This window comes from Oncorhynchus masou, chromosome 13, assembly GCF_036934945.1.
Source record: "Oncorhynchus masou masou isolate Uvic2021 chromosome 13, UVic_Omas_1.1, whole genome shotgun sequence".
Classification (NCBI taxonomy): Eukaryota; Metazoa; Chordata; class Actinopteri; order Salmoniformes; family Salmonidae; genus Oncorhynchus; species Oncorhynchus masou.
In genome coordinates this window covers 56,187,676-56,214,550 of record NC_088224.1, presented here as the reverse complement: position 1 = coordinate 56,214,550, position 26,875 = coordinate 56,187,676, and the positions used below count along the sequence as shown (strand labels likewise).

The 26,875-nt window shown below is 42.0% G+C and overlaps 2 protein-coding genes across 2 annotated transcripts in view; both read left to right on the top strand.

Annotated features, from left to right (window-relative positions):
- gpr4 (G protein-coupled receptor 4) overlaps window positions 1-3,099 on the top strand; it is a 41,927-nt gene extending 38,828 nt beyond the window's left edge. The window contains exon 2 of the mRNA XM_064982706.1: window positions 872-3,099. Coding sequence (XP_064838778.1) covers window positions 1,391-2,515 — 1,125 coding nt within the window. The 5' untranslated portion in view covers window positions 872-1,390 and the 3' untranslated portion in view covers window positions 2,516-3,099. The remainder of the gene's footprint in view (window positions 1-871) is intronic.
- A 23,525-nt stretch (window positions 3,100-26,624) lies between these two features.
- Window positions 26,625-26,875, top strand: part of nova2 (NOVA alternative splicing regulator 2) — a 58,550-nt gene continuing 58,299 nt past the window's right edge. Inside the window, exon 1 of the mRNA XM_064984352.1 lies at window positions 26,625-26,755. Coding sequence (XP_064840424.1) covers window positions 26,737-26,755 — 19 coding nt within the window. The 5' untranslated portion in view covers window positions 26,625-26,736. The remainder of the gene's footprint in view (window positions 26,756-26,875) is intronic.

Below are 26,875 nucleotides of genomic sequence, written 5' to 3'. Positions count from 1 at the left end.
TTTTTCAACGATCCTCTGGATGCATCTCGACTTGCCAGTACCCATACAAACACACACACGTACACATGGCGGCGTACTTGTGAACCGACGAGAATGATTTACATTATTGGTCCCTCGCCACCATGACTGTGTCATTTGATCTCTCCTATTGTGCGTACTAACAGGAGCCGTAACGCTAAGCACTTTTTATTATGGCTTGCTGTTTTGTAACCCAGTTATTCTGCTGAATATCAGAAGGATTGTTCCCAATGAAGTGCATTTGACAAGGTCACCATAGGAGTTGCCCATCCTGCCTTTCACAACAAAGACTAGCATGGTATCTTTCATGGTCGTAATTACTGTTCAAAACCACTGAATATTATACTACTAGGGATTGGTGTAGTTTCCATCAGAATTGGGACTAATTGGACCAATCATGACAGGTGGATTAGAAAGGGCTGTCCCTTGTGTCCGTCTGTATTTCTGTTCAAGAAGGAGAACCTTGGACTGTGGTTACGGTGATTGCTGTGTTTTCAATAGAAAAGTAAACACTTTCGTATCAAATATGTTTTTATGCTCTTGTGTAATGCATACACTATGCGTAAAAACATACGAGTGTGAGAGACTGTTGGTCAGACTGGAATGATCTAAGAATAAATAATTATGGCTTCAACATGAAAACAAGCAGAGGCGAGGAGTATTGTAAGTTCAAGGTTAGAGTACATACCAGAAAGAATAGGTACAGAAAGCTGATATAGAGTAAGGATCTGACCATTCAATCCAAGTGCATAAACATCAACTGTATGTGAACAACTAACTGGGTTGGAAAACTGAAACAAATTGAAATGGGCAATACACACTATCTCACACACTCTCCTTTCTTCTGTTTTAGATGGGCAGTGCCGAAGAGGCCTGAGTTAACAGATCGCCTGCTGCTGTGTGCGTGGCACGGACAGTCTTGGAGGAAGGGTGTGTTCTTTGGCGTTTGAAGAGCTCTCATCCAGCAGAAGAGCTCTCATCCCCCTACACCCCATCAACCTCCCCACCTCCCTCTCCACAGCTAGCGACAGACCTTGGACAATAATCTCTCCAAGATTTATGATGTCCTTGTGCCGGAGTGGAGGCCTGGCTCTTTGTTCATAAGAGGGGTTTTATTTCACCACTCTTTTTTTCTCTCATCTTCTTCCTCATTCGAAAAAGGTGTGGGACCAGCTGTGAAATGGGAAACGTCTGTTTGACATGTGAAGCCCATCTGGAGAGAAAGTGTGCTTTCAGGCCTGGATATAAGGAATTACTCAACAACAAAAAGGAAACGTCACTGAACGGAATGTCGTTTTCCCTCTTTCCTTCTCATTAACAACAACATGTTGGATTGTCCCGGCCCTTTAAACGCTTAGTCACAAAATAAACAATGCACCTACAGAATATGAGGACAATGTGCAACATTTCCTTCTGTAATGTGGACTCGAAGATCGACCAGTACTTCCAGCCTACGCTGTACATCATTGTCATCGTCCTGGGCCTGCCGACCAACTGCATGGCTCTGTGGGCAGCTTACTTGCAGGTGAAACAGAAAAACGAGCTGGGCATCTACTTGATCAACCTCTCCTTGGCTGACCTCCTCTACATCGGAACCCTGCCCCTATGGATCGACTACTTCCTCCAGCACGACGACTGGATTCATGGCCAGAATTCCTGCAAGCTCTTCGGCTTCATCTTCTACACCAACATCTACGTCAGCATCGCCTTCCTCTGCTGCATTTCCATCGACCGATACCTGGCCGTGGCCTACCCGCTCAAGTTCGCCAAGGTCCGGCGGGTGAAAACTGCCGTGCTGGTCAGTTCCGTGGTGTGGACCATCGAGATAGTGGCCAATTCTGCGCCACTCTTCCATGACGAGCTCTTCCAGGACCGTTTCAACCACACCTTCTGCTTCGAGAAGTACCCCATGCAAGACTGGGTGGCGGGCATGAACCTTTACCGGACCTTTCTGGGTTTCCTGGTGCCCTGGCTGATCATGCTGGGTGCGTACCGGGGCATTCTGCGGGCGGTGCGCGGCAATGTGTCTACGGAGTGTCACGAGAAGGCGAAGATCAAGCGCCTGGCGCTGAGTCTAATCCTGATTGTATTGCTGTGCTTCGGGCCATACCACTTGCTCCTGCTGTGTCGCAGCATCCTCTTCCTCCAGAAGCCCTGCGACTGTGGCGCAGAAGAGGACCTGTTTGCAGCCTACCATGTGGCGCTAGCGCTCACCAGCCTGAACTGTGTGGCTGACCCCATCCTCTACTGTTTTGTTAACGAGGGCGCACGACATGACGTCGGTCACGCGCTAACCACTCTGCTGGGTGTCTTCAAGCGGAACTCGCCCGCGCCAGCTGATGCACTGGCAGCCGGATCATTCACCTTGGAGACACCACTGTCCACCAAAAAGCAGCTGGGCCTGTACAGCGAGGTCAAGGCCAGCACCTACAAGACCGAGCTGGTGGCCCTCAAAGAGGAGTGTCTTCAAATGACCATACTCAGTGTTAAGAAATGAACAGCCATCCTGATCCGCCATGAGAAAAACCCAAGACTATGAGGAAGTGGGTCAGTTTATGTTGCATAGAAAATGGGAGAGGTTTTATTATGTGTAATGTTTTAGCTGTTTTATTAGTTTTGAGGATGACACCTCATATTATGTACCTCATATGGTAAACTGTGATTGAAATGTGTTATAGACAAATATAATCAAATCAAGATGGACCATGGGTACATTGTGACAACCGTAAGAAAGACTATAGTATGTTCAGTGGCATAGATGTGATGCAATGTGAAACAAAGGATGTTTGCCATCAAAAGGTTTCTTTCTCCTCCTCGTGATCTATAGTAGGTTTGTGTTCTAGTTGGGACAAGGTTATCTAACCATGGATTCCACATGTTTACATTTCTCTTTCAATGAGCTCCAGATGCCTCGTAACAGCTCCAAAAATCCCAAATGTGTTCTATCAGCCGGAGAGTGAAGCACAATAATACTTGTTTTGTTCGACAATTTCACTGGGAAATAAATTATATCATTGTTTCAATTGTGTTGTGTCTGCTGTAACAGTACTTTGAACAAATATAATGTCAGGAAACCGAGGGGGGGTCAACTTAATGGTTGATGTGTTGCTGTAAAAGCATTAGTGTGTTGAACATGGACCTGGTAACAGTGTTGTCCTTCTTCAATGTTCATTGTCATACTCTTGAAACTACTGTATGTTATCTTGAAGTTGGTGCCTATGTAAATATATAGAATAACAAACACTTATGATTAATGTCCCCATCAACATTTCTTGGGTCTTGTCTGTCATATCCGAAAATCAGACATAAAACTCCAAATGACTTTAACACCGCTTATCACACAATTCACTAATGTGATAATGAGGATGATGGGTAATTCCACTGGGGGGGGGGATTGTTTTCCCTCCGCCCTGTGGCTGACGGACCACGATATTTATCTTGTGTCAATGGGACTGTCACATTGTTCCAGAGTGGTAGTTCTTGAGATGTCAGGGAGACAACTCCTCCCAATGAAAACAGTGCAGTGTGATCTGGGTCCACACTACATTGGCATTGCAAGTCCTGCATGATGTGCCTATTTAAAGTAAGCAGGGCAAGGCAGCTATCTCCCTCATCACCACTAATAAGCCAGTGAGATTCCTAATCAGATGTGATCACAGCTCTGCCTGTAAAATGTTTCCCAGATCAGATTGGGGCCATCTGCAGCCTCTCGCTCTGCCTCCATGGGTTAAGGCTGTTGCTCAATGACATGGAAAGGATCAAGGTCAATAGTTCAAATACAATGGGCTTCTTATCTCCGAGAGGCAGGTTATGTTTTCATTGATATTAAGTGGTTTAAAGCGAGCCTCGTGACCTACTTTGTTATGACAATATGGAAATACGAATGAGTATTTGAATTAGATGAAGTTATTTCTTCAAATGGATTCTGAATCACCTAATTGTGGCAGCTTCAGGAGGAGGCATAAACAAGTGACATACACTGGGTTTGCCTGGAGTCTGTACACAATGTTATTTCTGAAGGATATCTTGTCACAGAAATACTCTGGGAAAGAATGACCAGTGAAATATCACAGCCCTAGCCCACTGATGGTTGTTGTTGTTGTTGTTGGCGTAGGGCTCTTAATCAGATATAATAATGGCCATGCTGTAACCAAAACAGTCCTTTCTCTATTATTACGCTTGTGTAATCTTAGCATGACAGCCCACACTTTGCTTTAGTGAGCACCGCTTAGAATCTGCGGAAACAAATCACACTGCATCTTACCACAAACAGGTCTCTCCAATGCATCCTGCCAACCTACAGATAAAACACAAACTGCAGAAACAAGGCTTTCCCTTGCTAATTCATTGGCATCATAAACCCATGTTCATTCTGAACTGAAATGTCCTCTGACGTTTCCCACAAACCAAATCACTGGCTTGACACTGACACAAAATAAGAAAAACTATCTCGAGGCATTTCGTTTGATTGAGATCCTCAGTGATATGACAAGGTGTTAGTGTGCCCCAATTGTCCTATATCAATCAGAAATAACTAACACTGTGAGTAATGACCTTTGTCGTGCATTACTACTGTACATTTGGATTGTCATGCAAATTATCATTGATATACTATATTACTCGCTGATGAACCCAAGCTTGAAATTACTGTAAGCTTTTACCCAAATGAACACATTCATTTGTATGGTACAGTAAGATACTGTTTATTCTATCGCAATGATACACAGTGAATACATTGAAAGCGGTGACGTGTGATACTGTGAATTTTCAGGCAGAGCCTCTTATGTAATTACTCATAACCTCTTATGTAATTACTATCTCATTGTGCTGGCGTTTTCATTCACACAATCATCATCTTCTTTACCACAGTATTTTGTGGTATCCTCTGTAAAACAAAAATGTGGCTTGAGTCTCACACATCAATATACTCCAGAGTTTTGGTTCCTGACACGTGCTGTTGAGAGGATTCTGGCAAAAGATAACAGTCCTGTATTTATGGAAACTGTTGTTTTCAACAGATGTCCATTCATTTCATCAAAGGTTTCATGTTCATATCCATTCCATGAAATCTGATATCCAACTAGAATACCTTCTCTTTACATATCTGAAATGTGGAATAATTTTAAGTATAAAATATTCACAGTACCAGTCAAAAGTTTGGATACACCTACTCATTCCAGGGTTTTTCTTTATTTGTACCATTTTCTACATTGTAGAATAACAGAAGACATCAAAATGATGTAATAACACATATGGAACCATGAAGTAACCAAAAAAGTGTTAAATAAATCAAAATATCTGTTATATTTGAGATTCTCCACCCTTTGCCTTGATGACAGCTTTGCACACTCTTGGCATTATCTCAACCAAATCAAAATCAAATTTTATTTGTCACATACACATGGTTAGCAGATGTTAATGCGAGTGTAGCGAAATGCTTGTGCTTCTAGTTCCGACAATGCAGTAATAACCAACAAGTAATCTAACTAACAATTCCTAAACTACTGTCTTATACACAGTGTAAGGGGATAAAGAATATGTACATAAGGATATATGAATGAGTGATGTTACAGAGCAGCATAGGCAAGATACAGTAGATGGTATCGAGTACAGTATATACATATGAGATCAGTATGTAAACAAAGTGGCATAGTTAAAGTGGCTAGTGATACATGTATTACATAAGGATGCAGTCGATGATATAGAGTACAGTATATACGTATGCATATGAGATGAATAATGTAGGGTAAGTAACATTAAATAAGGTAGCATTGTTTAAAGTGGCTAGTGATATATGTACATCATTTCCCATCAATTCCCATTATTAAAGTGGCTGGAGTTGAGTCAGTGTCAGTGTGTTGGCAGCAGCCACTCAATGTTAGTGGTGGCTGTTTAACAGTCTGATGGCCTTGAGATAGAAGCTGTTTTTCAGTCTCTCGGTCCCAGCTTTGATGCACCTGTACTGACCTTGCCTTCTGGATGATAGCGGGGTGAACAGGCAGTGGCTCGGGTGGTTGATGTCCTTGATGATCTTTATAGCCTTCCTGTAACATCGGGTGGTGTAGGTGTCCTGGAGGGCAGGTAGTTTGCCCCCGGTGATGCGTTGTGCAGACCTCACTACCCTCTGGAGAGCCTTACGGTTGAGGGCCGAGCAGTTGCCGTACCAGGCGGTGATACAGCCCGCCAGGATGCTCTCGATTGTGCATCTGTAGAAGTTTGTGAGTGCTTTTGGTGACAAGCCAAATTTTTTCAGCCTCCTGAGGTTGAAGAGGCGCTGCTGCGCCTTCTTCACGATGCTGTCTGTGTGAGTGGACCAATTCAGTTTGTCTGTGATGTGTATGCCGAGGAACTTAAAACTTGCTACTCTCTCCACTACTGTTCCATCGATGTGGATAGGGGGGTGTTCCCTCTGCTGTTTCCTGAAGTCCACAATCATCTCCTTAGTTTTGTTGACGTTGAGTGTGAGGTTATTTTCCTGACACCACACTCCGAGGGCCCTCACCTCCTCCCTGTAGGCCGTCTCGTCGTTGTTGGTAATCAAGCCTACCACTGTTGTGTCGTCCGCAAACTTGATGATTGAGTTGGAGGCGTGCGTGGCCACGCAGTCGTGGGTGAACAGGGAGTACAGGAGAGGGCTCAGAACGCACCCTTGTGGGGCCCCAGTGTTGAGGATCAGCGGGGAGGAGATGTTGTTACCTACCCTCACCACCTGGGGGCGGCCCGTCAGGAAGTCCAGCTTCATGAAGTAGTCACCTGGAATGTATTTCAATTAACAGATGGGCCTTGTTAAAAGTTAATTTGTGGAATTAATTTCCTTCAAAATGTTTGAGCCTATTAGTTGTGTTGTGACAAGGTAGGGGTGGTATACAGAAGATAGCTCTATTTGCATAAAAAACAACTCCCTGTTATGGCAAGACCAGCTCAAATAAGCAAAGAGAAAGGACAGTCCATCATTACTTTAAGACATGAAGGTCAGTCAATGCAGAATATTTCAAGAACTTTGAAAGTTTCTTCAAGTGCAGTCACAAAAACCATCAAGCGCTATAATGAAACTGGCTCTCATGAGGACCGCCACAGGAAAGGAAGACCCAAAGTTACCTCTGCTGCAGAGGATAAGTTCATTAGAGTTACAAGCCTCAGGAATTGCAGCCCAAATAAATGCTTCACAGAGTTCAAGTAACAAACACATCTCAACATCAACTGTTCAGAGGAGACTGTGTGAATCAGGCCTTCATGGTCGAATTGCTGCAAATAAACCACTATTAAGGGACACAAATAAGAAGAAGATACTTGCTTGGGCCAAGAAACACGAGCAATGGACATTAGACCAGTGGAAATCTATCCTTTGATCTGATGAGTCCAAATTTGAGATTTTTTTGGTTCCAACCTCTGTGTCTTTGTGAGACGCAGAGTATGTTTGGTTCCCACTGTGAAGCATGGAGGAGGAGGTGTGATGGTGTAGAGGGGCTTTGCTGGTGACACTGTCTGTGATTTATTTAGAAGTCAAAGCACAACCAGCATGGCTACCACAGCATTCTGCAACGATACGCCATCCCATCTGGTTTGTGCTTAATGGGACTATCATTTGTTTTTCAACAGGACAATGACCCAAAACACACCTCCAGGCTGTGTAAGGGCGATATTGAACAAGAAGGAGAGTGATGGTGTGCTGCATCAGATGACCTGGCTTCGACAATCACCCGACCTCAACCAAATTGGGATGGTTGTGGAGGAGTTGGACCGCAGAGTGAAGGAAAAGCAGCCAGAAAGTTGCCCAGCATATGTGGGAACTCCTTCAAGACTGTTGGAAAAGCATTCCTCATGAAGCTGGTTGAGAGAATGCCAAGAGTTTGCAAACCTGTCTTCAAGGCAAAGGGTGGCTACTTTGAAGAATCTAAAATAGAAAATATAGTTTGATTTGTTTAACACTTTTTGGTTACTACATGATTCCATATGTGTTATTTCATAGTTTTGATGTCTTCACTATTATTCTTCAATGTAGAAAATAGTAAAAAATAAAGAAAAACCTTTGAATGAGTAGGTGTCCAAACTTTTGACTGGTACTGTACATTTGGCAGAATATGTATTTTTCTATTTAATATGACATGTTAGAATGTAACCTTTAGCCAGTAATATAAATTATTTTTGCCTGCTTCATTGTGATCTAGTTTGGTGGTTCCTATTCAAATCAAATCAAATTTATTTATATAGCCCTTCGTACATCAGCTGATACCTCAAAGTGATGTACAGAAACACAGCCTAAAACCCCAAACAGCAAGCAATGCAGGTGTAGAAGCACAGTGACTAGGAAAAACTCCCTAGAAAGGCCAAAACCTAGGAAGAAACCTAGAGAGGAACCAGGCTATGAGGGGTGGCCAGTCCTCTGCTGGCTGTGCCGGGTGGAGATTATAACAGAACATGGCCAAGATGTTCAAATGTTCATAAATGACCAGCATGATCATTTAATAATAATCAAAGTAGTTGTCGAGGGTGCAGCAAGTCAGCACCTCAGGAGTAAATGTCAGTTGGCTTTTCATAGCCAATCAGTAAGAGTATATCTACCACCACAAACTGACCCTAGCCCCCCGACACAAACTACTGCAGCATAATTAAATTAGCTAAATGCACTGTATGGGCAAAATGTAATATAATTTTGTACAAATGTAGAAGAGCATTAGCAGAGACCTTGGAAGCAACATAACATCAAGACAGACTGTACACTCTTAGAAAAAAGGTTATACCTAAAACCTAAAAGGGTTTTACGCAGTGGCGAACCATGGCTATTGGACGTAGGCCTTCAGTGTGGGAAAAAAATATTCCAACACGTAATACCAAACAAAACAAAAAAAATCTACCCAAAGCAAGTAGGTCCCAATCATAAGAATACAAAAACAGCCATTGGCTAGGGCCTCAGAAGCTACAGTGCTTTCAAATAGTATTGACCTTTTCCACATTTTGTTATGTTACAGCCTGAATTAAAGCATTTATTACGTTGAGATTTTGTGTCACTGGCCTACACACAATGCCCCATAATGTCAAAGTGGAATTATGTTTTTAGACATTTTTACTAATTAATAAAAAATGAAAACCTGAAATGTCTTGAGTCAATAAGTTTTCAACCCCTTTGTTATGGAAAGTCTAAATAATATCCGGAGAAAAGATTTGATTAACAAGTCACATAATAAGCTGCATGGACTCACTCTGTGTGCAATAATATCAAATCAAATCAAATCAAATTTATTTATATAGCCCTTCGTACATCAGCTGATATCTCAAAGTGCTGTACAGAAACCCAGCCTAAAACCCCAAACAGCAAGCAATGCAGGTGTAGAAGCACGGTGGCTAGGAAAAACTCCCTAGAAAAGCCAAAACCTAGGAAGAAACCTAGAGAGGAACCAGGCTATGTGGGGTGGCCAGTCCTCTTCTGGCTGTGCCGGGTAGAGATTATAACAGAACATGGCCAAGATGTTCAAATGTTCATAAATGACCAGCATGGTCGAATAATAATAAGGCAGAACAGTTGAAACTGGAGCAGCAGCACGGCCAGGTGGACTGGGGACAGCAAGGAGTCATCATGTCAAGTAGTCCTGGGGCATGGTCCTAGGGCCGCGGTTCAGTTGAAACTGGAGCAGCAGCACGGCCAGGTGGACTGGGGACAGCAAGGAGTCATCATGTCAGGTAGTCCTGGGGCATGGTCCTAGGGCTCAGGTCCTCCGAGAGAGAGAAGGAGAGAATTAGAGAACGCACACTTAGATTCACACAGGACACCGAATTGGACAGGAGAAGTACTCCAGATATAACAAACTGACCCCAGCCCCCCGACACATAAACTACTGCAGCATAAATACTGGAGGCTGAGACAGGAGGGGTCAGGAGACACTGTGGCCCCACCCGAGGACACCCCCGGACAGGGCCAAACAGGAAGGATATAACCCCACCCACTATGCCAAAGCACAGCCCCCACACCACATAATAGTGTTTAACATGATTTTTGAATGACTACCTCATCTCTGTACCCCACACATACAATTATCTGTAAGATCCCTCAGTTGAGCAGTGAATTTCAAACACAGATTCAACCACAAAGACCAGGGAGGTTTTCCAATGCCTCACAAAGAAGGGCACCTATTGGTAAATGGGCAAAAAAAGCAGACATTGAATATCCCTTTGAGCATGGTGACGCTTGAAAACCTGTGGCAAGGCTTGAAAATGTCTGTCTAGCAATATTTGAGCAATTATTAGTACATTTGCAAAAAATGCCAAAAAACATGTTTTCATTTTGTCACTATGAGGTATTGTGTGTAGATGGGTGAGAGAGAAAAATCAGGCTGTAACATCAAATCAAATCAAATTTATTTATATAGCCCTTCGTACATCAGCTGATACCTCAAAGTACTGTACAGAAACCCAGCCTAAAACCCCAAACAGCAAGCAATGCAGGTGTAGAAGCACGGTGGCTAGGAAAAACTCCCTAGACAGGCCAAAACCTAGGAAGAAACCTAGAGAGGAACCAGGCTATGTGGGGTGGCCAGTCCTCTTCTGGCTGTGCCGGGTGGAGATTATAACAGAACATGGCCAAGATGTTCAAATGTTCATAAATGACCAGCATGGTCAAATAATAATAAGGCAGAACAGTTGAAACTGGAGCAGCATCACGGTCAGGTGGACTGGGGACAGCAAGGAGTCATCATGTCAGGTAGTCCTGGGGCATTGTCCTAGGGCTCAGGTCCTCCGAGAGAGAGAAAGAAAGAGAGAATTAGAGAGAGTATATGTGGGGTGGCCAGTCCTCTTCTGGCTGTGCCAGGTGGAGATTATAACAGAACATGGCCAAGATGTTCAAATGTTCATAAATGACCAGCATGGTCGATAATAATAAGGCAGAACAGTTGAAACTGGAGCAGCAGCACGGCCAGGTGGACTGGGGACAGCAAGGAGTCATCATGTCAGGTAGTCCTGGGGCATGGTCCTAGGGCTCAGGTCCTCCGAGAGAGAGATAGAAGGAGAGAATTAGAGAACGCACACTTAGATTCACACAGAACACCGAATAGGACAGGAGAAGTACTCCAGATATAACAAACTGACCCTAGCCCCCCGACACAAACCCCACCCACTTTACCAAAGCACAGCCCCCACACCACTAGAGGGATATCTTCAACCACCAACTTACCATCCTGAGACAAGGCTGAGTATAGCCCACAAAGATCTCCGCCACGGCACCACCCAAGGGGGGGCGCCAACCCAGACAGGATGACCACATCAGTGAATCAACCCACTCAGGTGACGCACCCCTTCCAGGGACGGCATGAGAGAGCCCCAGTAAGCCAGTGACTCAGCCCCTGTAATAGGGTTAGAGGCAGAGAATCCCAGTGGAAAGAGAGGAACCGGCCAGGCAGAGACAGCAAGGGCGGTCCGTTGCTCCAGAGCCTTTCCGTTCACCTTCCCACTCCTGGGCCAGACTACACTCAATCATATGACCCACTGAAGAGATGAGTCTTCAGTAAAGACTTAAAGGTTGAGACCGAGTTTGCGTCTCTGACATGGGTAGGCAGACCGTTCCATAAAAATGGAGCTCTATAGGAGAAAGCCCTGCCTCCAGCTGTTTGCTTAGAAATTCTAGGGACAATTAGGAGGCCTGCGTCTTGTGACCGTAGCGTACGTGTAGGTATGTACGGCAGGACCAAATCAGAGAGATAGGTAGGAGCAAGCCCATGTAATGCTTTGTAGGTTAGCAGTAAAACCTTGAAATCAGCCCTTGCTTTGACAGGAAGCCAGTGTAGAGAGCCTAGCTCTGGAGTAATATGATCATATTTTTTGGTTCTAGTCAGGATTCTAGCAGCCGTATTTAGCACTAACTGAAGTTTATTTAGCGCTTTATCCGGGTAGCCGGAAAGTAGAGCATTGCAGTAGTCTAACCTAGAAGTGACAAAAGCATGGATTAATTTTTATGCATCATTTTTGGACAGAAAGTTTCTGATTTTTGCAATTTTACGTAGATGGAAAAAAGCTGTCCTTGAAATGGTCTTGATATGTTCTTCAAAAGAGAGATCAGGGTCCAGAGTAACGCCGAGGTCCTTCACAGTTTTATTTGAGACGACTGTACAACCATTAAGACTAATTGTCAGATTCAACAGAAGATCTCTTTGTTTCTTGGGACCTAGAACAAGCATCTCTGTTTTGTCTGAGTTTAAAAGTAGAAAGTTTGCAGCCATCCACTTCCTTATGTCTGAAACACATGCTTCTAGCAAGGGAAATTTTGGGGCTTCACCATGTTTCATTGAAATGTACAGCTGTGTGTCATCCGCATAGCAGTGAAAGTTAACATTATGTTTTCGAATAACATCCCCAAGAGGTAAAATATATAGTGAAAACAATAGTGGTCCTAAAACGGAACCTTGAAGAACACCGAAATTTACAGTTGATTTGTCAGAGGACAAACCATTCACAGAGACAAACTGATATCTTTCCGACAGATAAGATCTAAACCAGGCCAGAACTTGTCCGTGTAGACCAATTTGAGTTTCCAATCTCTCCAAAAGAATGTGGTGATCGATGGTATCAAAAGCAGCACTAAGGTCTAGGAGCACGAGGACAGATGCAGAGCCTCGGTCCGATGCCATTAAGATGTCATTTACCACCTTCACAAGTGCCGTCTCAGTGCTATGATGGGGTTTAAAACCAGACTGAAGCATTTCGTATACATTGTTTGTCTTCAGGAAGGCAGTGAGTTGCTGCGCAACAGCCTTTTCTAAAATTTTTGAGAGGAATGGAAGATTCGATATAGGCCGATAGTTTTTTATATTTTCTGGGTCGAGGTTTGGCAAAACAAATTGTGGAACAAGTCAAGGTGTATCAATACTTTCTGAAGACACTGTCGATAGAAGGCATCCTACATTCAACTTTATTAGGACAGGATTTCTGAGTGACAGTGGAATCAGCCAATCACAGTTTGACTTATGGGTGGGACCATTTTTACAAAAACGTATGGAATCGTCTGCCTTCTAGAAGGCCGACAGGTCAGTGCGCAATAGCGAGTAGCAGTTTTCTCACGGTCCAGCTAGCTAGCGGCTGCAGTAGGCCACAATACCACATCTGCTGAGTTTTTGGAGTGAACCTCCGACTCCTTCAAGTCACTTCTTTTATCTCCCCGGAGACCATCAAAGAAAAATCCTGATTGGATCTTTTTTTTCTCTTCGGTGTTAATCCTTTCCTTTCCAAAACAAACTAAAGAGATTAAATCTGAATATCATTGAAAATAATAATATTATTAGAAGATCATTGAAATATTATTGAAAAGATAAATCCTTAGGCCTCACTGTTCCCAACTGGGCTATCCCCATGGGAGAACCCCTTGAAGAACCATTTTGGGTTCCATGTAGAACCCTTTCTACAGAGGATTAAACTTGGAACCCAAAAGGGTTCTTCAAAGGGTTCTGCCACAGGGATATCTGACATCTAATAATATTGTAATACAGTTTTTCTCAATTGCTAAAACACAATTTCTGAAACCTTGCTCCATTTCCTGAAAACATTAAACACAAAACCTCATCTTTAAGCACTATTTACATAACCTCTGACTCCTCTCGTAAAATGAAACATTCACCTCAAAACAGTTTTACCTGTTCAAAATCAAACACTGCTCTCAAATCATAAACAAAGTGACCAAAATTATATACACTCTCAAGCAGTCAGTAAACAGTACACCAAAAAATAGAAAACACATTGTTCAAAACATACAATTCTCAGGGAGAAGTACATTTTTAATCTAATCTAAAAAAATATTCATATTTTTCCGTCAATGTCTTTTGATGAACGAAAACATGTTCTATCATAGTAGCTCAAAATTGATCAGAAATTACTACTCTGCTTTGCTCTTCGCAAATTTGTTTTTTGTTCTTCCTCCTCCTTGTTCCCCTATTTTTACAGTCCTGTACCCTGCATCTCACACACTTGTCCTTTGTCTCTGTGATACTGTAATTCTTGTTCTTTGTTGATATGACCCTGCAACCAGTCAAAATCTATTGAGCAGTCAGTACTGTTAATAAATGGAAAGCACAATGTTCAGGGCCATACAATTTGTCCATTGTACATTATACAGCCTACAATGCACTGTACTACAGTATACAATACTAAAAGGGACAAAAATCAAAGGAGTAAACATGTGATCAATGTGCTTCCTCTTGTCTTTGGGCTGGGTCAGGCCAGAGCACTTCGTCGACATCACAAGCAATATTGTCCCTCCTGAGGCAACAGGGGAAGAAGCCTCTTGTGTGCCGTATCCAGCCCTGACATGATTCCTCACCTATATCACCACAGGCTAAATCCATGGCTTGCAGCAGATTTACTCTCGTGTATGGTTGTCTATCATACACTTTCCATCTCCAAGAGGAGAAAAATTCCTCAATCGGATTCAGGAAAGGCTAGTATGGAGGGAGGTACAAGTTCATAAACTGCCCATTGATGTTAAACCATTCCCTTAGCTGAGCAGCTCGGTGGAAACTGACATTGTCCCACACTATCACATAGGTGGGAATGGGATTCTCATTTAGCTCTGTCCCTGCTGCTCTTGAACCTGCTTCTCAAATAAAATATCTCTTAGATTGGCAATAAATCTTAGAAGGTGCTGGGTGTTATATGGCCCGAGTGTAACATGGTGATGTAGAACACCATGGTTGCTGATAGCAGCACAGATTGTGACGTTACCACCTCGTTGACCAGGGACTTCAACAATGGCCCGCTGTTCAATCATGTTTCGGCCTCTCCTTCTCCTCTTTGTTAGATTGAAGCCTGCTTCATCGACAAAGATGAACTCATGGGGTCTGTCCAAGGATTCCAAGTCAAATATTGTCTGTGTAGAAATACAATATGCTGTATGTAGGATTTTGTAAGTCGTACAGAGACAGTGCTATACTGTAGAGTACAATTAGGCTTCTGATTCACATACCTTGTATGTACTGAAGAGTAATGTCATTCACATAGTATGTGCTAGTACTGTAGACAATCTGGATTACAGTAAATGTTTCTGAATGTACACTTACTTGCACATACTACAAAAAGTAGTGCAGTTAAATATATTCATGCAGTACAATACATACAGTGATTAACTTTACAAATGTCTATTGAAACAGCTGCATATAGTGTAGTACAGTAAATGTGCAATTACAAAAATACAGTAGTATCCTCTACCTGTTCTCTTCTCTGAATGTCCTTACTATGGTGGACACAGAAAATCGGCTCAAATTGGGTTGCACTCTAAGTCCTGCTTCCCTCTTTGTCAGTCCATGGACAAGAACATGGTCTTTAACTGTTGCTTGAATTTCATCAGATAATTCCACTCTTTGTCTTCCTCCTCGTCGCCCACCTCGCATACACACTCGTCCTCGTCCTCTCACATTGTTTCTTCTATCCATTCAGACTTTCTCCTTCCCACCTTCAACAACCTGTTTGCTCTCTGAACTGGCTAATATTGGTTGTGTCGCATCATTTGAAACAGGTTAAATCAATTTGAGTGGTTGTGTTCAATCAATGACATGTATTCTCTATTTGTATTTGATTGTTGCCACTTGTGTTTACCAGTATGGATGACATGTGCATTAGAGTGCAGAATGTGTTTAGAGTTTTCCTGAAAAGTCTAAGTGAGATCTGCAAATAGTGTTTTACCATGTGAAATGGTTTAAGGTATTGACAACAGACTGTGTTTTACCATGTGAAATGGTTTAAGGTATTGACAACAGACTGCATAATTAGCTAAATGAGTCCAGGCAACTGAGAACTTTGTTCAGCCAAATGGGTTTTAGTGTTTTAGTGTTTTAGCAATTGAGAAAAACTGTAATATGCTATTTAGCAGAAGCTATTATCCAAAGCGATTTACAGTCACACGTGCATACATTATACATAATGTATGGGGAGTCCTGGGAATCAAACCCACGATTCTAGCGTTACCACTGCCATGCTATACCAACTGAGCTACAAAGTATAGGCTGCTCCATCTTTGTGATGGAATGATGGTGGACCACAGAGAAGAAGCAGGAAATTAGCCCTAAGGCGCATCCCACTTCCTGCTGGAATCATCGTCATGGTGATGGCTCGTGGTTCGTCACACTGTTGGGTCACCGGGGAGACGGGATTCCAGCTGGTCCCACAGTGTTGAGTCCAGTGGGACCAGGGGAGACAGAGACAGATTCAGGATGCGGTCATGTTTCCAGCATTCCCATCCCATCTGTAAACACAGTCTCCAATAACTCCGTGACTGCACCAGTGAGGGGCCTGAGAGAGAGAGATTGAGAGCGAGAGAGAGAGAGAGAGGTGAATGGTGTATGATGACAAAGCGTACCACCAACAGACCTAAATCCCCAAACAAAGAAAAAGTCAGACTGTTACTGTGTTTGAATACTCATACTAACTGCACTAACCATACTATTTGTGATGTAAATTGAGCATATTGTATGCTTATTGGTCATAGTATGGATGTAGTTTGTATGCCAAAAGATCCCAGATGTCGTACTAAATTTGCCAAAATATGAAGTATACACGCAGAGGACACTATTTCTGTACTTTAGGGCCCATAATGCAATTCTTCAGGAAATGGACATGGCTTCACATTGTTTTCAGATTTGAAGAAAATGGCGGAAAATATGCAGCCGAAGTCCGACGAGAGCAGATACAAATTCATTGCTTTAACTAATTATGACAAATGTTAAGATGTAATAAAGTAATGACTTTTCAAACAAGTTACCTTCCAGGTTACGTTGGCTGACAATTTCTTAGCTACACTATCCTTACGAACCACATAGCATATCATTACAGCAGTATGTACCGATATGTTGTTAGCTAGCTACTTATACATTAAACTTTCCACTATATTAACTATAGGCTAACTATCCAACAATTATTGACTTGATTATTCCCGTCAATCTTAGCTTAGCTAAATGGTATAGTCGTTGTCCGTTCTCAATGCACTCTCATCTGAGAGTACCAGAGTGCAGAATAATAAATTTATGAGAGCTCCACACCCGTTGAATATGGCCATGTCAGTAAAAGCGTAATTAAATTGTTGCCAGCAGTACAGTTACAGCCACCAATGCACTGGATAATATTAAAACTGCCTAACCAGCTCTGCTAGGGCGAGTAAAATGGTCAGAGTGGTCTCATTTGTGTCTGGAAGTAGCTAGCAAGCTAGCCAATGCTAGCCAGTTAGCTTGGGTGCTTGACTGCCATTGTAAGGTCAGAACGTTCAAATCAACCCTACTCCTTGTGTGATAATGTTGCGTTAGGAGGTAGGTGAAAGAGTCAGGCACAGGAGAGCAGAGATGTCTGAGAAACATACTTCAATTGGCAAGTCCACCAACACCGGTATGGCAAAATCAAAAAAGTAAAAAGCCCCCAACAACAGAGAACCCGTAAAAACGCATGGAGGAACAACAGAGCTCCGACAATAAAACACTCTTTAAAAATCTGTGAAAACAAGAAATAGGGCATAACCTCACCGAGCTACATCACAATAAAATAATAATCCCGCACAAACCTAGGCAGGCAACAGGGTAAATATATGCACACAGAAATGAAGGCAACTGAAACAAGGTGTGAAAAGAACCAAAAACAAAACAAACAGAAAAGGAAAAAGGGATCGTGATGGCTAGTAGACCTGCTACTCCGACCCGCAGAGCACCTCCTGAGCAAGGAAAGGAACTACCTTCGGTGGAAGTCGTGACACCTTGGCCCAAACGTCCGGTGTGCACTCCGAGAGCAGAACACTCTGAATTTACAAGTGAACACACCCGAAGTCGTAAAATGTTTAACTGGTAATTTGTTATGTTAACTACCTAGCAAGAGGTTGCATAGCAACAGCATCAACTTCCGGTTGACAGGTGAAGAGCTAGTACACTTAACGGAAAGGGTACTATTCGTTTACAGTATACTAAAATGAAATAATAGTATATAGTATGTAGTGTATACTCATTAAGTATGTAGTATACCGTATGTCAGTATGGGTATTCGAACACAACTTTTGTTTTACTGGTGAGACATAAGGTTTGCTTTGGATGTTGTGCTGGCTCGTATGGCTAATTGTATGTCAAAAGTGAATGTGAAATGTAAACCCCTCTAAATCCACTTGACAATCTCTTCAGCGCACAGTACAGGCTTGGAGATGGGAATGACCTCTTAGTGATGCTGTAATTACTTCCTGCCTGGCATCATGCACTGCATGGCCTTAATAAAGAGTGACTGCCTTTAAAAGCAACAAATCCCTTTGAATACTGCCTATGTGGCATTGATATGAGTCAGAAACAGTTATTCTAGTCTTAAAATTGACTACAAAGTGGAAAATAGGATAATTTTTATCATAAAGTCAGTCTGGTCTAAATCAGAGTTTAGGTTTTGATTTGATGATGTCCATTTGCCCACTAACATGTGGTGAACAGCTTCAGTGATTGCATTCTATCCAATAGCATAGACCTCGAGACAGACCTGCCCAGCAACTCCGACTTTGTTGACAGACATTTAGCACATTTTTTTACTTGAGAAGTACTGCACCAAAAACACCTTAGATGTAAAATTGTGCAACTAAAACATCCACTGCAAAAACATCAAAATGTATTACAGATTTCTTGAGTTATCTTACATTCATTCTGGGGATTTTGAGGAAGTGAAATAGGCTACAGTGTCTCATGGGGGACAAACATCATTAACCAAATGTGGAGTTAGTCAGGCATCGGTACAGTCAGGCAAACACCTCCAAGACTCAAAGCTAAATAAAGGTTAAATCAATTTTTACAAATATTTTAAAAAGACTGAAATCTCGTTTTTCGAATGAACAGAATAATACGTGCCAATTGGCTCTTTAAGTACTATTGACAATGTATTGAGAAACATGCATAAAGCTGTCTTCTCACATTTTGAAATACAATGGTGATTTTACAATGCAATTGCATGGTGATGATTAAATCATCTTTCTTTCATCTTGAGTAAATTGGTGTGATTGATGGGTCTTGCAGTAATGGGGGACTTCAGGAAGGAGAGAACAGTGTTGGAGAGAACGGAGAACATGTAGTACCATTGGTTATGACTGTGATTGGCTGAAACCCCTGTTCTCGTAAAATCATAAATGATACCCAAAGATAGTATTAAAAAAACTCACCACTGTAAAATCCACAGGAATTCTGCCCCAAAAACAATGTGTCAGAATGGGTTTCACTTGGGAACTTCAGCCCTGTTGATCTGTGATTATTGTATGGCAATGAATATGAAGAGGCCTATGAGGATGTGGCCCAGTGATGGGCCTGCGAATGCAAGGCGTCCAGACACCAAGACAGAGACTAGGGTTGCATAATTCTGCATTGAACAAGGGACCATTTTCCCACACAATCTAAACAAACATAATGTTGGAAAAATAAACACTGTGTATATGAACATAAGATCTGTCTATTTGTCTTCCATCAACATATCATATGTACCAGCATCCACTGTGGAGGGCATTGTCTCTGTGCTAGACAGGCATAAAACAGACCATTCCTATTGCGTCACTCTTAAAATATACTTGTATATACAAATATATACAAATGTATGAAGCAACGAATAACTCTAAAGGTGTATTATTAACTTCTAGAACTTACTTGCTTATAATGTTGTCCCTAAACTAGATGATGAAAAGAAAACAACACTTATGTTTTATAAGTGTTGATGTACCACAATTGGCCTTTAAAGCAAGTACACAGTTGTTGCTGAAGAACCATTTAAAATTGATAAAGGAAAAGACACAAGAGCGCCACCTAGTGTACAACGATGTGCACCTTTCTGCATTATCCAGCTTCTGCCTGATCGTCAGCATCATCATCATCATCATCTTTACCGACACAGCTGTTGCCACACAATAAATCCAGGGAGAAGTCGTTTTTAAATATCCCTCAAATTTGTCAAAACTATTAAATGAAATCTCACACTAAATAATTGTCTAATGCTTCTGTGGTTATACAACTGTGGCATATCCAATGTTTTGGTCAGTGTTTCTCAGGGGACCTTAATTAGTGGGGACATGCAGAAAGTATAAAAGCATGGAAAAGTCTAAGTGGAATCCTTGAAAACGGTTAAATGTCCAATGCAGCTGTTTTTATATCAACATCATATCATTTCTGGGTAACAATTAAGTACCTTACTATGATAGTTTTTTACTAAAATGGTCAAAAATAAATAAAAATAGCTTCTTTAATTGCAAAGATACATTTCTCAATAAATCATTTTCTAGGACTGTCTGGGAGTGGTCTAAGTCGGGAGGGGAAAACTGAAAACTAGCTATTATTGGCATAGAGGTATCGAATTCTCTTTCTTATTGGTCTATTAGCTAATTTACTGACTGGTGATATCACCAGGCAGGCCAAAACTCCACCCCACCAAAACAGGCAGACATTTCAGGCGGCCTGTTCAAACAGCTCTTACACTAAAATGGCATTATCAAAGATTTGGCATGGGTTCTCAGATCCTCAAAGGTTCTACAGCTGCACCATCGAGAGCATCCTGATTGGTTGCATCACTGCCTGGTGTGGCAGCTGCTCGGCCTCCAACCGCAAGGCAGTACAGAGGGTTGTGCAAATGACTCAGTACATCACTGGGGCCAAGCTTCCTGCCATCCAGGACCTCTATACCAGGCCGTGTCAGAGGAAGGCCCTAAAAATTGTCAAAGACTCCAGCCACCAGGTTCATAGACTGTTCTCTCTGCTACCGCACGGTAAGCGGTATCGGAGCGCCAAGTCTAGGTCTAAGAGGCTTCTAATCAGCTTCTACCCCCAAGCCATAAGACTCCTGAACACCTAATCAAATGGCTACTCAGACTATTTGCATTGCCCCCCCCCCCTTTTTTTATACCGTTGCTACTCTCTGTTGTTATTCTCTATACATAGTCACTTTAATAACTATACCTTCATGTACATATTACCTTGACTAACCGGTGTCCCCACACATTGCCTCTGTACAGGTACCCCCTGTATATAGTCTCGCTATTATTATTTTACTGCTGCTTTTTAATTACTTGTTACTTTTATTTCTTATTTTTATCTTTTTTTAACTGCATTGTTGGTTAGGGGCCCATAAGAAAGCATTTCACTGTAAGATCTACACCTGTTGTATTCGGCGCATGTGACTAATATAATTTGATTTGATTGTCTTTTTCACAATTGCACAGTATTATTCCAACCTCATAATGGTATATACAGTGCCTTGCGAAAGTATTCGGCCCCCTTGAACTTTGCGACCTTTTGCCATCTTTATATAAAGATATAAAACTGTATTTTTTTGTGAAGAATCAACAACAAGTGGGACACAATCATGAAGTGGAACAGCATTTATTGGATATTTCAAACTTTTTTAACAAATCAAAAACTGAAAAATTGGGCGTGCAAAATTATTCAGCCCCTTTACTTTCAGTGCAGCAAACTCTCTCCAGAAGTTCAGTGAGGATCTCTGAATGATCCAATGTTGACCTAAATGACTAATGATGATAAATACAATCCACCTGTGTGTAATCAAGTCTCCGTATAAATGCACCTGCACTGTGATAGTCTCAGAGGTCCATTAAAAGCGCAGAGAGCATCATGAAGAGCAAGGAACACACCAGGCAGGTCTGAGATACTGTTGTGAAGAAGTTTAAAGCCGGATTTGGATACAAAAAGATTTCCCAAGCTTTAAACATCCCAAGGAGCACTGTGCAAGCAATAATATTGAAATGGAAGGAGTATCAGACCACTGCAAATCTACCAAGACCTGGCCGTCCCTCTAAACTTTCAGCTCATACAAGGAGAAGACTGATCAGAGATGCAGCCAAGAGGCCCATGATCACTCTGGATGAACTGCAGAGATCTACAGCTGAGGTGGGAGACTCTGTCCATAGTTGTATATTGCACAAATCTGTCCTTTATGGAAGAGTGGCAAGAAGAAAGCCATTTCTAAAAGATATCCATAAAAAGTGTTGTTTAAAGTTTGCCACAAGCCACTTGGGAGACACACCAAACATGTGGAAGAAGGTGCTCTGGTCAGATGAAACCAAAATTGAACTTTTTGGCAACAATGCAAAACGTTATGTTTGGCGTAAAAGTAACACAGCCCATCACCCTGACCACACCATCCCCACTGTCAAACATGGTGGTGGCAGCATCATGGTTTGGGCCTGCTTTTCTTCAGCAGGGACAGGGAAGATTGTTAAAATTGATGGGAAGATGGATGGAGCCAAATACAGGACCATTCTGGAAGAAAACCTGATGGAGTCTGCAAAAGACCTGAGACTGGGACGGAGATTTATCTTCCAACAAGACAATGATCCAAAACATAAAAATAAACATATCCAGGTGTTAGAATGGCCAAGTCCAAGTCCAGACCTGAATCCAATCGAGAATCTGTGGAAAGAACTGAAAACTGCTGTTCACAAATGCTCTCCATCCAACCTCACTGAGCTCGAGCTGTTTTGCAAGGAGGAATGGGGAAAAAATTCAGTCTCTCGATGTGCAAAACTGATAGAGACATACACCAAGCGACTTACAGATGTAATCGCAGCAAAAGGTGGCGCTACAAAGTATTAACTTAAGGGGGCTGAATAATTTTGCACACCCAATTTTTCAGTTTTTGATTTGTTAAAAAAGTTTGAAATATCCAATAAATGTCGTTCCACTTCATGATTGTGTCCCACTTGTTGTTGATTCTTCACAAAAAATACAGTTTTATATCTTTATGTTTGAAGCCTGAAATGTGGCAAAAGGTTGCAAAGTTCAAGGGGGCCGAATCCTTTCGCAGGGCACTGTATAAAACACAGGAAAAAAAATCACGTTTTTGACTGCGCTATGACGTTAAAGCTGAAATATTCACATTTTTGGGCAACACGACCAAATTCACATAGAAATGTGAGTTATAAATTTGTCATTCTCATAGAAAGCAAGTCTAACAAGCGCTATATCTGTTCTATGTGCGCTGTTTTTATGCTTCCGTTTTTAAGTTTAGTTATTGCATCTTTTACTTCAGGTTTTTCTACACCAGCTTCAAACAGCTGAAAATATAATATTTTTGCTTATGGAAAATATATTTCACAGAAGTTCAGATGTTACAATGATTATCTACGCAAACCTGCTTGTTTGGTCACATAAACTGAAATAAGGGTAACTATTTGAATTTGAGCATCGAGGAAATGGAGGGGCGATTTCTGTATACTGCACCTTTAAGGTTAGGGTTAGGGTTAGGGTTAGGTAAGGGTTATGGTTAAGGTCCGTGGCGATTTTAGCACGTAAATCTTGATGGGGCAAACTTAAAAATATATATTTTTAGATGCATGCCAGTAAAGCCACTACACAATACAGCACTAAACAATACATGAATTGCACTATAACGGTGACAAACGGTGCACACAAACTGGTAGGGCATACATAAAGATGTCCCAACAGCAGAGCTTTCTTTTCAGCACCATGAAGTGAATCCTTACCACCGCTACACCTGGCTATCAGTGGAGACTCATTCATTCAGCCTCATACTGCCTTAAAAAAACATAGCTGATATGGCTGACTTGCTTAAACAAATGTGGTTTCTACTGACAATTGCAATATACAAACTATGGCATGAGGGAACGATGAGCGGATAAGAGGCCGTCCGTAATTTCGATTACGACAATGAGCGAGCCAAGACGGACGTAGTCAATATAACTATTTCTTCGGCACTTTTGAAATGTACAGCGACAGAATTCAGAACATGGGACATTCTTACAGTATTCTCCTTTACACCAAGTCAGAATCCTAGGATAAATAAAGGGGGCATATAAGCAGACAATGAAATCTCTTACGATATTCAATGATGTCATTTCTCTAAAACAGGATTAGGGTGAGGGTTTATTTTTTTGCTAAACAGGTAAACAGGTGGGCTCTGCCCCACCTGCCCTGAATGACAGGTCGCCACTGCTTAAGGTTATGGTTAGGGTAGGGGCATCCCAAGGATTCCTGATAGAACTAAACATAAAAGCACCCCTTAGATCTCTTCTTGTGAGTCGTGAGTACTTTTGTACCTCAAGGTCCAGTGTAGAGATTGTGTGGCGTCAATGCTGTGTACTCTGTTTGTGTGAAGACAACCATTTTGGGGGCCATGCTGTCTGGAGGTATGAACATTTGGACAAAAGAATCACTGATAATTTGGACAAATAATGATTTTGCAGGCTCTAGCATTTTTTGAATTTCGGAAGTCTCATAGACTTTTCAGATACTGGCTGAGAGTTTCTGTTGAGAGAGGGAGACTTCGCTATTCTTGTTAGTACATTTTTTATAACATATCTCCCCTGGAACTTAATCAAGCATCTTAATCAAGTTCTGGGTGTCCAAGAGTAGTATCCTGACATTAACAGTCTCCGAGGCTGCAGCTGGATACCGCTACATATTGTAGCTCGAGTCGTTTAGCTGTTTCCTCAGTTTAACCACTAGGTGGCAACATTGCATAATAATCCTAATTCCACTTGTATCATAGCCCACTTTTACTTTCACCAATCACCATGCGGATAGGCCTATAATGCATAATGACGAGGGTTTGTGGATTCAAAGGCCGTTCATTTTGGATCAAGGATCCAGGAAAAATATGAAATATTATATCTACAAAACATCATAACAGTAAATAACCATACGATTTAATAATAAAACGTGCAAAAAAATTTAACCTAATTTTCATGTAGTTGAATAATAATATTATTATTGTTAATAATAATGATTATAATAAATAATAATACATAATGGAGACTTTAATAATTTAAATATCATAAGGATGATCACACCAGATGTGGCTATTTGACCGGCTCCTTTCAGGCAGAAGGTCAGGAGGGAACAACAGTCCCAACACCATGTAGGAGGGGGCAGATGGGGACCCCCTCCAAACAATGGGATGGGGGTTATGCATGGAGAATCATCCGCTGCTGGTCTACATCACGCAGGCTTTAGCCTTTTACTTCTAGCACAGAAGGAGAGCCGCATGGGTTTATGTGAAAGCTCATAAACCCATATTGCTGGAATGGAGTGTTTTACCCCAAGCCATCTGTCCAAAATGACCAAATTAATACAATGCTTTGATGGGAAAATACAGAGATTGGTGGCTTACCTACACATAATAGGTACCATATCACCCTGAATGCACTGCAGTTACCAGTTATTTTAATGATGGCATTGGGTCTAGTTGGGCAAATGCCGGATGGCCTGTCTGCCACCCTGCCACATCTGGAAGAGACCATCATAAAAGTGGGTCTCCCTGGCCTGGACCCCTATAAGAGCTGCCCTATTGTCATAGAGGAAGGTGAGATACTCCAAATGACACACAATACATTTTTAGCCTAGTGGACCTGTCTTACTTGGGTTTTTTGCCCAAAATTATAAATATCTGGCGAATAATGGCCATCTCAAGGAATAGAATAGGCAGGTGTAGCTTTAAGCACAAGCTGTCAGAGCAGCTCACAGATCACTGCACCTGTACATAGGCTCATCTGTAAATAGCCCATCCAATCTACCTCATCCACATACTGTATTTATTTATTTATCTTGCTCCTTTGCACCCCAGTATCTCTACTTGCACATTCATCTTCTGCACATTCTACCATTCCAGTGTTTAATTGCTATATTGTAATTACTTAGCCACCATGGCCTATTTATTGCCTTACCTCTCTTATCCTACCTCATTTGCACATGCTGTATATATATTTTTCTACTGTATTATTGATTGTATCTTTGTTTATTCCATGTGTAACTCTGTGTTGTTGTATGTGTCGAACTGCTTTGCTTTATCTTGGCCAGGTCGCAGTTGCAAATGAGAACTTGTTCTCAACTAGCCTTCTCAACTAGCCTACCTGGTTAAATAAAGGTGAACTAAATAAAAATAAATAAAAGGTGTGGGGGCGACAAAGATGGGCCGGTTTGTGGGCTTCAAGGGGGGGGGGGGGGAATTGTCCAGTGTGTAGAAATGCCAGAGCCGATTTATGGTCCCAGTCCGCCCCCGAGATGAGGAACCAATAGAAACCTTGTCATATATCATATCATACATGTATCTCATATGTTGTGCAGTGCGTCGGCTGAATAATCAGCCTCTCTATCAACAGGTACAAATAGCATCCTACATTTTCCATTAGGCAATCTAGAAAATGTACACCCAGATAAGCGTCATAATAGTCTACGCTACATCTGTTAGCTGCTATACAGCCTGCTTTATAAAAACCCAAATAATGTTCTTAGTATTCCTCATTTAAAAAATAGCTTATGGGCTCAGCTACTTTACATTTTCCATATTATTGTAGCAGGCAACCACTAAAAAGATAGCTGGACGTGAAAGGTCCACACCATGGGCTGAAAGAAAGTGGGATGCTGCGCAATTGTTTCTTATGCGAACTCCGACGGTCCAATAAAGTGGCATACATCTGCCTTGGATTTGTCGCGTATTTCCACACATCAAGCGGCGTATTCTCGGAGAAAACCGAGATGTCTCGCCGCATAGAATTTCACAGCCATGTGAAATCGTGTGAGATCCCTGCTTGTGTGTAGGCCACGGTCGACGCAATGTCACCTTGACGAGAATCTAGAGGAGCACGAGGGGCGCTCGGCATCTGTCTTGGACTGGACAGTGAGAGAGGGTGTGTGCCGGCAAGTGTGTTTGTGTGTGAGAGAGGCAGTAAAGACCGGCTCGGAGAGTTCGCGCGCACGGAGTATCCCTCCATTTGGTTTCTTCCACACGGAGATGGCTGGAGTCCACACAGGTATACTTCCAAGTTTCCTTTCCTATAGGTATAGCCTTTTCTGGAAAGGGTTTATTTTAGAATCTGATTGATTTAAGGGGTGTAATTATGTTTAACTATTTAGTCAACGATGTTATGGAA